Source organism: Strongylocentrotus purpuratus, unplaced genomic scaffold (assembly GCF_000002235.5).
Source record: "Strongylocentrotus purpuratus isolate Spur 01 unplaced genomic scaffold, Spur_5.0 spur5_scaffold_18, whole genome shotgun sequence".
NCBI classification, from domain to species: Eukaryota; Metazoa; Echinodermata; class Echinoidea; order Camarodonta; family Strongylocentrotidae; genus Strongylocentrotus; species Strongylocentrotus purpuratus.
The window spans coordinates 21,760,934-21,773,174 of NW_022145603.1; the positions used below are offsets into that span (position 1 = coordinate 21,760,934).

Below are 12,241 nucleotides of genomic sequence, written 5' to 3' on the forward strand. Positions count from 1 at the left end.
GAGTAGAGAGAGAAAGAGCGAGGAAATATCGTGTATATAAGTGTATGTGCGTGCGTTTGAGTGTGCATGTGGGTAGAGAGAGAGAGAAGGGGGATAAAGACGTGTGAAATTATTTGTATAGTTTCCTACAAATAAATGCCTTGGCTATTCACGATATTAAACAATTTAATAGAAGAAATAGAAGGGGGCACCAACGGTTGAGTTAAATACGGCACTCGCGAAACAATGTTACTAAACAATAATCAAATATAAAAAATCTCCACAACAGTTTTAGGCTGGGCCCTAAAGGCCTACATAACCTTCAGAATAATGATCATGTGAGGTTAGGTCTGGATCAGGTGTCGTGGTCGAATGGATACGTTACCGGACCGTGAATCACATTCGGTTCGAGTCCAGCCGCGGCACTAACGTCTTTTGGCTAGACATTGATCTTCACTTGCCAGGCTCAATCCAGGTGATATTACTGGGCACCTGGAATGAATTAATTCCTTGAAATGCTAGAGCGCTAAAGCCAGGGTTATAGTCGGGAACGTCAGGAGTGTCAAGTCTGACAGATATGAGCGCTATACAAGCACCCATTTAAACAAATATATTATGCCAAGCGCTAATTCTTTTGTTTAAAACTTTCTTTTAAGTATAAAATAGTACAAATATGCATTTATATACGGTTTATATACTTGACTACAGGCGCGAATGTCTTGGGTTCGAGTCCCCACGCGGCACTAGTGTCCTTTGACTTTGCCTAGACATTGAACTCTACTCTCAACCTAGGTTTAAAAATGGTTACCGGAACGATTTTCTTGAACGCTGTCCGTTCCGAAAACGGTAGCCTAGCTAGAGCCGACTAATATTGGAGCGCATCGGGCAACTTTCACCGTGACTACGGAGCTACATTATACAATAAGATGTAAACGTAATTTTTGGTAAATGAGGTATCCACAAAACCCTTCCCAAAAGATTTGGGAATCCATACAAAAACCAACATGTAGGCCGAGATGGATGCACTGAAATGACACACAAATCAGAGATGAGCTCTGTGTTTGACACCGATGATACTGATGACGCTCCTGATCACTATGGAAACCAGTGGATGCCATCCGAATTGAACGCTGTCTCTGTTTATCAACCATCGTCATCACCTGGTATTTGTGTGTAGCCTAGGTGAGTTTCCGTGCCATAGCTTTGAACAATCCTGCACAAAAGGACAACGAAGAAAGATTTATAGACTAACGTTATTGGAGAACCATCGTGAACTTGTGATTTATGCCAATCAGACTCGTAGGCCTTCTGGTCATTTCCAGAGGGTTCAACTTTTGTTTGATTGATTGATTGGTTTCTTTTATTATACCATGTAAAAATAACGAAGCATAATACAGTTCACTTTTCATTTTCGTATTTAATGATTTAAAGAACATTCTTTCAAAATTATTATTGATTATTTATTATTGTAGACATGTCATGTTTACAAAACATGAACTGAAGATTTCAAAAAACACGTCTTGTATGGAAGTAAAATGATCCTCAATCATAGTAATCAATAATAATTATGAAAGAATGTTCTTTAAATCATTAAATACGAAAATGAAAAGTGAACCTACTTAAAAGCTAGTAACTAAAACAAAGATCGACGAGACTGATACTTGTTTTTATATTAATTCGCTTATGTCTTTCTTTGTTTTGTCGATCTCCTGGACTGTCGATCTAGTGGACATCAAGTTGGAAACAAAAAATCTTAGCTTTTTGCATAAAGTAATTGTGACAATATGATTTTTTTTTCATAGATAAAGTTTATATCTTCTCAGAACTCTAGTGATCATCTCTATGACTCTTTAGATTGATCAATACAGTTCTGAGAATAGGTAAACTATAATGTTCTCACAATCACTTCATGAAAAGCGGTAAAAATGTTGTGCAGGTAACTTTGATATTGGCGCCGATGAGAAACGCTCAAAACTTGACAAGATATGAGGAATTTTTTTGACAGGGGGTCTTTTTATGCATTGTGTGGTCGTGAAATTAAGCTGTTTTGAGATTAAATACATTTTATGTTAGCACTATAAAGATGATTTTATTATCATTATTATTTTATTCTCGATAAATGTAAAGCATCAAAATATACTGCATAATAATTGCAGTATGCCTTATAGGAGATGAACGAGAAAAAGAAAGGAATTTTACCCGTTCAGAATTGTAGGAAAAATCAATAGTCCAGCCAAAACGTAAAATGCTAGAGGCGAAAAGACAGACACTGTTGAAGCGTAGAGGGCGTTTGCTAGAACCGGTCCAACGAACTGGGATATATTCACCATACAACCAGCCAGAGCAAAGACAGACCCTGGTGTAGATATGAATGAGAAATTAGAAGGTAAAGTGTAAATTCGTTATCATGATTATTACAGTCATTATTAACATCAACAAATCATGCTATTGTTGATCATAATCATAAATGTTATCAACTTAATTTTCATGAAATCTTGATTTTCATCTTCGTCGCCACAATTATCACCATTACTTATATAGCATATCCCAATTCACCATCATCAACATCATCATCATTATTATACCGATACTTTGGTTATTATCATTAGTCATCGATCAATGACATCGCTTTCAATGGTATTCTCATTAGGACTTCTTTTATCACTATCGTCATTAAACATCGTCTTCATCATATAAAATCATCATCGTCTTCATCATCATAATCATCACCATCGTGGTCATCAACAACATCACCATCATTATCATCATCACCATCATCGTCATCATCATCATCATCATCACCATCATCATCATTATCATCATCATCATCATCATTATCATCATCACCATCATCATCATCATCACCAGCATCGTCGTCATCATCATCACCATCATCATCACCACCATCATCATCACCACAATCACCATCACCGTCATCATCATCATCATCTTCATTTTCATCAAGATGATCATCACTATCATTATCATCATCATCATCATTAGGCCTTTCCAGGCGCGTACGGAGGTTGGGGGGGGGGGGGATTTAGGGGGTTAACCCCCCTTTGGTATTTTTTATGTGTGTATTTTTAGAGGACCCCCCCCCCAATATATACCAATGGCTGACCTAAAAAACTAGACTTTACCCCCCCCCCCCCACATACGGAGCAAAATGTCAAATTTTCAAATTTCGAGACAAAAAAAAAAAAAAAAGTGTCCTCTTACCCCCCCCCCCCCCCCCCCCCCTACCCCCGCTTATTCAGCGGCTGGCTGAGTCGTTGCAAAAAATTCGGCCCGATTTAAAAATGTTAACCCCCCCCCCCCCTTGAAAAAAATCCTGCGTACGCGCCTGGGCCTTTTATTGTCGTCATTATTATCATCAAAACACTTCTCCCCATCAAACAAATTCTTCTTGAAAGATCACTATAATTCCTATAAGGCCAACCTACCCTGTTCATGTTCATCAACGAGTTTAGAAAGGACGCCTTTCATAACAGGCGAGATGAGACATCCTATGCTGTATGGAACCAGTGCTATATAAAGATTTTTTAAACAAATGATAAAAAGTATTATTATATTGTGAGAGTAGTTACCTTTATTCAATATTTTTAATGTTTCCGAAGGAAACTATGATTATAATTATAATAATAATAAAAGATGACAGGTGCAGGCACAAAGGAGTCAGTGGAAGATCCCAGCCATTCAACAAAACCTTTTCTTGGTCATAATTCTATTTTGCCTCTGATACAAACTTAGTACATCATTTTATGTAAATTATTTGATTTATATGTCTTGTTATTCTTGTATATTCGTTTACCAAAACGGAACAAACAAATAAACACATATACGACAAATTCACTCTTACCTATGAATAGATACGGCGTAGAGGGCGCTACACCTGTCGCCACGCAGGAGGCTGCCATGGCCAACGTTCCGCAAAAGATCATCCACAAATCATCCATACAAATTCCGAACAGTTTCACAGCTACTGTTACACCTGTATAAAAGGCAAGATATAGAGTACAGTTCAATGGTTGCTGTAAAACTTCGATTTTGTTTTCATGTTACCTCGAATACCTCGAAAGAGGATGAGAACAAATAAGGAAGAGAGTATAATTTCAACAGGCGCTAAATCCTAAATCGTTTCATTCCAAAATGTACCAGGATAGAGAGAATAAGAGGGAATGAGAGAGAGAGAGAGAGAGAGAGAGAGAAAGAGGGGATAGAAAGTGAGAGATATAAAGATAGAGGGAGAGAAAGAGAACAAAGTAATAGAATACCAAAAGCACGAACAACATTCACGACGAAATCCGCGACGAAATATGCGACGCGACATATTCTGTCGCAAATAATTCATGACGAAACTCACGACGTCGCGTATTTCGTCGCGAATTTTAAAATTTGCGACGTTTTGAATTTGGTCGCGAATTATCCGCAATTTCATGATGTCCCTTCTGGGCCACCATAGATTTCCTTTAAGCTAGATTTTTCGAATTGTGTAGCTGTGATGCAGGCTAGTTCTGTTGATTAGTATTTTTTTAAAACCGAAACCATTTCTGATATACTATCTGCGATGGGGAAATAAAAACAATTTGTATAAAACAGAAAAACACATCGAAAAGAAAATTACGAATGCTGGGTACATTTATCATGAAAGTTATGCAATCATTATTCGTTTATACATCAATTGTGGTACATAGGATGAAGTTGTGTTTTTTAAAGAAAGAACAAATATTCATAATACATGTAAATAAACATTAATAACATCCCTTTTTGTGTTTATGAAAGAAAAATACATCCATTATAATTCATTATTAGTTTATTGAAAAATAAAATGAATGTAGTACCGATGACGGGTAAGATAGCCACAGCGGCGGTAAAATAGCCCACAATACTCGGGCCCCAGCAGAACGGTGGACCGAGCCCATAGGTGGGGACGATCTGAAGCCCGTTGATCACGGTATTCAAGAAGAGTTCGGCGATAAAGAGGAAAGCGATCTTCCAACGTCTGCCGTTGACGTTGATGGAAAGCAAGCGGTAAATCCCGCGAAAGATATCTGTATGAAATGAAATGAACCATCATGCCAATAACAATTATTTGTAGAAGGATTTTATATATGATATATAATTAAATAAATATTATATATTTATTCATCATTATTACTTTTTTTTTATTTGAGGGGGGGGGGGGGGCTTGGGGTTCTGCTATAAACATATGCTTTGCTTAAGTTCAATTATGAGCAAGAAAAGTTTTTTGGGGTTGGATAGAAAATTTTATTTTTTAGATATGTCATTATATTGTTGTTGGTTGAAACTAATGATCAGTGCTAGTCGCCAGGAAGTTGGTGATCATAATCATACAAAAATTATTGTTGTAAACAGACATTACGGGCTACGCAAGTTACGTCTGTCATCCATACTTAAAGTATATACTTAAAGTATGGATGGCAGACTTCTCAGCAGTCACTTCTATCAAACCAGAGCCCATTGTTTCCGATAATTCATCAATATATCAACTTAAAAACTTTGGAAGAACGAGAACAAAAAGGGTTGTAAGCAAATCGAGTTCCAGGTATGGACACACGTTGTAACCCTTTTATATCTCATTTATGTTTTGTATGAATTCAGCATTTTCAATTAATTTCATCTGTGCATATAGATATAAAGACGCACATGTTCAAATTATTTACTGCAATTAATAGAAAGATATTATGAAATATACATTCTTGGATAGAAAAATCCATGTTTGAAAAAATTGACATATAGAAACCATTGAATTCGAAATTCAAATTAAATTCAAATAACATACGGAAAAACATTCAATAAGAGAAAATTTGCAATAAGGATAATCAATTCTCTTACCTTTGATGTATTCAGAAAATGTTTCCTCCGTATCTTCCTCTACCGTTTCGGGCGTGGTCAATGGACACACGGCATAAAGTAACCCTGGCAACGCCACGCCTAGCGAAGTACAGAAGGCCACGCCTATACCACAGTATTGTATAATGAAGCCGTTGATTGGCTGGATCACTCCGGAGCCTAGAACAAGCGCCGCCTCCGCAATGACGAGACGCCATGTTCGCTGCTCCACACTAGTGACGTCAGCGATGTATGCTGATGCTGTACTGAGCAAAAGTCCATATCCACCTGAACGCGAGATCAGCGAAATGACAAATGATTGGTTTTTTTGAAGTAAATAATTCAATTCGATTCAATTAAATTTATTTCAACCATAAAAATACATATGCAATAATTAATATATTTACATGAGGTACGTAGCCCCTAAAAACAACATTAACGGGAAAACAAATATAATTATACAAGAAAAAGATTATAAAAACCTATTTATTATGTGAGCATAAGACCTTTACAGCAGAGCACCAGCCATGAGCGCACATAGGACACGGCGTCAAGTGACACTGCGTCCCTATGCGGCCCTATACTAGCTGGTGCTTTACAGTATTATAAACAATTACAAAACACGTGGAGCAAATTATTCAGTATCTAATTGGGTGTGTTTATTATTACTGCATGAACATTTCATTCTTCATTTTTAAAATAAATTTAACACCAGTTTTACTTGTCTAGGTCATTCCATAACTTAATTCCATTACAACGTAAGGAATGTTGACTGATTGTAGTTTTGATGATGATGGTGACGATCAGCCAATTCAACATGAAACATTTTAAATAATTTTACACAGATTTCCTGGAGCTTATATTTTGCTTCATTTTTCCTACATTTTCTCACAAGCTCTTTGATTAAATCGTAATTCTTGAATTCTTGTACGCTTGTACGCTCTATATTAATGCTTTCATCTTCGTAGTTTTGCTAGTCGGTCTCAATACAAACTAAAGGTCTTTTTTTTTCTTTTTCTTTTTTGAGGGGTGGGGTCAAGGGGTCACGAAATAGCCTTCCTTTCGGGGGAAGCGAGCCATTTCAAGAGGAAACTTTCGACTCACAGCTGAAGCAGATATTCAAGGGGCCGGGGTAGGGGAGCAGGGAGGGAGGGGGATGTAGAGTCCCAGGTGAAATGACGGCTTTCCTTTCGACGGAAGTGCAACATTTCGGGAGGAAGTTCATGATATTTTAAGATTGTTATATTATATCTCACACAGACAAAGAATATCCGGTCCCCTTGAGGTGATCGTTGCAAAAAAAATTTCTTTAACCATAATATTTCCAAGAGAAAGGGGAGGGTATGAAAATGAATGTCTGATTTTCTACAAATATTTTGCTGAACATTGTTGAATTGAAAGACAGGTGAAATGGGAAATATCTATACAGAATTGCTTTGAGACAATTCATGTAGCTTGATGATATCTATGATTGAAAGGTTATCTCTATTATTCTCATTAAAGTAAAATATAGTCTATGATTCCTAAACTACAAAATAGTCAATTTTCTATATAAGCGAGAAAAGAAAAGGTTGTCTTAGAATGGAATAAGAGTTGCATGCAAAGTTAGACTGAGTTGAATCAGGAATTAGGCAGCTATGGATGGATAAATATTGCAACCATGACTTCAAATACGATGGGGTGCTCCGCCATATAATGTTGTTATCGTTATTAAAAGAAAACCATCTTTAAAGGTGCTATGCTCCATTTGCATGTCATCAAAATGTAAAGATTAAATTCCAACGGCATTTGAAAGACAATACTTATTTAGAACTTCTCTCAAAACGATGGGGTTTCAAAATGGCTTTTTTGTGGGGAAATAATGACCAAAAGTTGTCGAATCAACAAAAGTGATTACAATCAACTAAACGGGTTCCCTTGCATAATTTCAACTGCTAACGTTTAAATTTCGCAGTCAGGACATACATGATATATTCATAATTCCTGCAAAGTTATACAGACTTTGATGTTGGCTGCAAAAGGGATTTAATATCTTTAATGCCCTTCCTGATTAAGGTGAAATTCTTTCACATTAATTTGGCAATAACAAACCAACATCCCATGATCGATCTATGTTTCCTTTTATCAAAGTCCAGACGTATACAGGGTGGGCCAAAAAAAAAGATCTACAAATTTCAACGATATACAGTGCGTCCCAGAAAAACGAAACCGAGAATTATCGATGTTTTATCATAACTTAATCGCAAATATAATTAAAAAATGACACATGTTTATAAAGGTTAAATCCCCCTCTTTCATATGATGCAACTCAAATGATGCATATTTCATGCATAAATGATTAAAAACAATTTGAAGAGAGGACCAAAACGTCATTTGGCGAGCTGTATCTGAATTCAAAGAGAAAATCACACTTCTAGTAAGTTCATTTTTTGCCCTTTCAGATGACACCTCAATCAGGAAAAATGAGCCAGGAATAACAAAGTTTTGTTTGTTTAAAGTAATACTTGCATTTACATAATTTGATTTAAAAACGAATTCGCGTTCATTGGCTGCCTGCCGTAGCAACAAACAGAGTTGACGAAAGTGTTTGTTGCTACAATGAAAGAGGAGGATCTAACCTTTACAAATATGTGTCATTTATTAATTATATTGTGATTAAGTTATGATAAAACATTGCAAATTCTCGGTTTCGTTTGTTTCTGGGACGCACTGTATAATGACTCACTGCTTATCACCACAGCTGATCGTGTGGGTAGTCATCCTGCGCAAATTTCTCCCTGCTTCAAGCATGACTATATACGGTTGCAAAGAAGGTAGCAACAGAATAGCCATAGAATCAAATCGCCTTACCCCAAATTGTTGATCTTGGTGTCATTTTGTTTAGAAACGAATTTCCTTCCAAAATTAATAAATGACGTTGGAATTGCAGATCTCTGGTGTAGAGTTCTTGTTTTGGCCACCCTGTATACTAGCTGAAGACGTCATTGTTATTTTCATTCATGCATCTATTTTTTTTGGGGGGGGGGGGGGCGAAGAAAGTTGAAGCGTTTTAGGCATTTAAAAATGGCTGAAATCAGAATATCACAATGTTACTATTTAAAAAAATGTTGTTGGCTATTACGCGCTTGTTAAGATATGCGAAAAGTCTGAAAAGGCCTTGATGTTGTTTTGTTCATTGTTACCATAGTTACAAAGAAAATAAAGGCATGCATGATATACCTGCAAGGCCCTGTAACGTATCAGCAACAAAACACACCCATATTGGTAGATGCGCGTAGAAGATGGTGACGTAAAGCGCGCACTGAATGACCAGACCAATGATCGGCACGACGAGACCGATCCTCCGTCCAATGCGATCGCTGAGTGATCCAAAGAGTATCGTCGAGAAAATGGCGGGAAAAGTACTAAGTGCGTTCAAGATCAGCGAATAAAGCGATAACTCGACTTGAATCGCCTGCTGCAGTTGAATACTACTGCTATTCTGGATGGCTTCGTCGCATTCCGATGACTCGTTTGCGCCATAATCAGAAGTCTGGTTGAATTTATCATGCGCGATGCGGGCGCGGAGGTACTGCAACCTCGTCACCAGGAGACCGGCGCTAGCCATGTTGGAGAGAATCAGCAGAGGTTCGACTGTGATCCACCGGCCTCGGGCAACCTCCCGCCCGGTCTTCTCCAAAGTGTATACATCGGTAGAAAAGGAATTCACGTCTAAACTTGACGTGAACGAAGTTCTCCTCGCTCTAGGCATGTTCCTAATCACAAAATAATGTTCATATACAAGCAAGATCCTCTCAAACAGAATGAAGCCGCTCACAATGCAATAAGGGCATTACTAGACACTGTTTAGACACTGTTTGGTAACTAAATTTGAAAGCACTCTTTAACGCTCATCGTATTAAGGCGTCTATCCATTTCGCTAGTCTATTGATCACGTTGAAACCTTTATATCCGTAGTTCCGATTTATATCCAGAAAAAATGCATACTAAACAGTTCTGAATCGGTTGTGACATCAGTTGCATGGAGACCTATGGCACAGGTATGAACAATGTTCAGAATTATATCGCGTGATATTATATATATACTTCCAAGAATGATAATGTTTTGGTAGCAGTAGTCATACAACGCTTCGACCTATATCCGTTTTGGTGTGCTTCCCAACGGAAGCTGGATCGGAAATCAAACCAGCTCATAAAAGTCTTTTTTTCAAGAATTCAACCTTCATCTTGCCATTTCTGATGCCAAGCCAATAACTAACACGATGGCAACTAGTTTCGAAAATCAAGTGATGTAATAGACCATTTTTGAAATGTATAATTCAATGCACACTTTTATAAGTGCCTCGTTTCAATCACCTGTTACGAATAATTATTGTATTCAATAATTGATGCTAGCTAAGACAAGCCTTAAAGGGCCACTCTAACCAAAACAGGCTAACAAAATGAAGGGAAAAACAAATACATTTAGAATAATTTATGACGGAGATTCCGAACGTGACAATTATTTTCTTACAAATCATCAATAATTCTGGAATCTACCTTTAAACATGACGACTCAGAACGCTCAGAAAAAAAGTCCAGTTTCATGGCTGTATTGCGCAATAGCATATGACGTCACTGCAGGAGCCTCTTCGGTGAAAAGGAGGGTTATTTAGGCATTAACATTTCTTTAAAAGGCAAACCATGATATTAATTGAAGCAAGAAAAAAAAAATTCATCCGAAAAATAATATGCACTTGATAATCCCAGTACGTTTCTGGCAATTTCGCCATTCCTCCAAGATCGTAAGATCCTTATTAAATTTTGTAGGAAAAATCGGACATTCCCGCAATGACGTCAAATGCGTCATCAAGCCACTTGACCGTAATAACTATTACCTTTTTTCAAGGGGCGTAGCTCAGCAGGCATGAGATCTGTGAAGAATGGATGGTTATTATCATTTTTTGTCAATTTAGAGATTTTCTGAAACATCAGAGGCTGGAATATTAATAAGAAAATGCGTATTCATGTTTTGAAAGGCTATGTTAGTTGGGTTAGAGTGGTCTTTAATGTTTGTCCTACGCTACCACATGTAATTTTATTCAAATTCTTTATTCTTATTTCAATAGCGCTGCGTGAACAATGCGAACCTGACAATGACGTTTTACGTAATCCGAACGTTATTTCTATAGGATTAACCCGAATGTTTCGAAATTGAACCGGGCTTGAATTGTCGAAAATATTGGCGATCATATTCCGCTATTATCTAAAGCCCAACAGTTGTTGAGTGCAACATTATAAAGGATCTAGGAGTTTGTATAAATTTGGGCAAAATAATAATAATATAATTCATGTCATTGCTATTCAGAATTCTGTATACCAGTTTACCATTTCGGAAAGTTTGCGATTCCTTGGCTTTCGTAAAGGTCGGGTGACATCCAAATTGATTCCTGTTGATTTGTAGGGCTGCATATACAACTCCTATCTTGTTTTTCAAACATCTAAATATATTTCATAGATTCTAAAATATGTTTTAAAGTAATTTTCTCAGACCTGCTAGGTTCCACCCTCAAAAAATGCCCCAGATCTCATTCATCTTGTGATAGCATCCGTCAATGATTAGTGAGCTAATAAAAGACGGTGGTATGTAGCTTCACCAGAGCTGATCACCCGTTTACAATAGTTAACATAGGAATTGCTATGTCAGACGTACTGAAGCATCACCAGGAAAAGAAAGGTAATTTGGAGGTATTGTATGAAAAAGTCTTAGATTTGCACGACGAGAACGTGGACTGCTAGGGTGGCATCCTTTTAATGCAATGTGACGTCCTTTTAAGGCAATCCATAATGCAACTTTTAAGGCCCGGCAGTGCCTTAAAAGGACGTCACATTGCCTTAAAAGGATGTCCTACGTAGCAGTCCACGTTCTCGTCGTGCAAATTTAAAAGTCCTTAATATTGGCCGACAGTTGGACAACTCTTTTGCCTTTATTTATTCTCAGTTTCCGGGAGAGGTGAGTTATATGTATGTGTGCGCGAGTGTGTGTGTGTGTGTGTGTGTGTCGTAAAAGTCTGCTTCAGAATACTTCGGAGCACAGAATAAGATGAAATAGATGACTAATTCCTTGAGACTAGTGAAACCTCAAATGTTCACCCAGATCGAGGGCACGAGCAGGAAATGATGATCGAGTCATTCGACAAACATCCAGACTTGGCAACGCAGAGCGCTAAGAGGATTGCGGGTTGCGGACGCTGAGGAAAATAAGTTTTTACTTAGTTTGTCTTTGGCATCAAATAGCACTTAATATTGTCCAACATAGGCATTTAAAGAAACTTCTTCAAATTACTTTTTGAAATAAACTGTTCGGACATACGACTTGTAAAGGAATACCTAATGATACAGTGAATAGCATTGTTGTATATTCAAA

The 12,241-nt window shown here is 37.4% G+C and overlaps 1 protein-coding gene and 1 long non-coding RNA gene across 2 annotated transcripts; both read right to left on the reverse strand.

The window, feature by feature from the left end:
• Positions 1-803: 803 nt before the first annotated feature.
• Positions 804-2,341, reverse strand: LOC115925491. Its single transcript, XR_004064751.1, has 2 exons — positions 2,179-2,341; positions 804-1,192 (listed from the first exon to the last, which is right to left on the reverse strand). It is a non-coding gene; the product is annotated as an uncharacterized LOC115925491 (long non-coding RNA).
• A 1,067-nt stretch (positions 2,342-3,408) lies between these two features.
• On the reverse strand, positions 3,409-9,586 carry LOC115918740 (proton-coupled folate transporter-like). Its single transcript, XM_030988849.1, has 5 exons — positions 9,055-9,586; positions 5,839-6,123; positions 4,824-5,033; positions 3,842-3,973; positions 3,409-3,509 (listed from the first exon to the last, which is right to left on the reverse strand). Exons 1-5 carry the CDS (start codon positions 9,584-9,586, stop codon positions 3,409-3,411), a joined length of 1,260 nt encoding a protein of 419 aa, XP_030844709.1.
• Positions 9,587-12,241: the final 2,655 nt, after the last annotated feature.

Bases quoted from the DNA above. Each gene is read 5' to 3' on its own strand.
- LOC115918740 (XM_030988849.1), bottom strand. From the start codon at position 9,586: ATGCCTAGAGCGAGGAGAACTTCGTTCACGTCAAGTTTAGACGTGAAT. The intron at 5,034-5,838 runs GTAAGAGAATTG...CATTTCATACAG, and splicing joins ATTTTCTGAATACATCAAAG to ATATCTTTCGCGGGATTTAC. The intron at 3,510-3,841 runs GTAAGAGTGAAT...ATCTTTATATAG, and splicing joins TACGCCGTATCTATTCATAG to CACTGGTTCCATACAGCATA.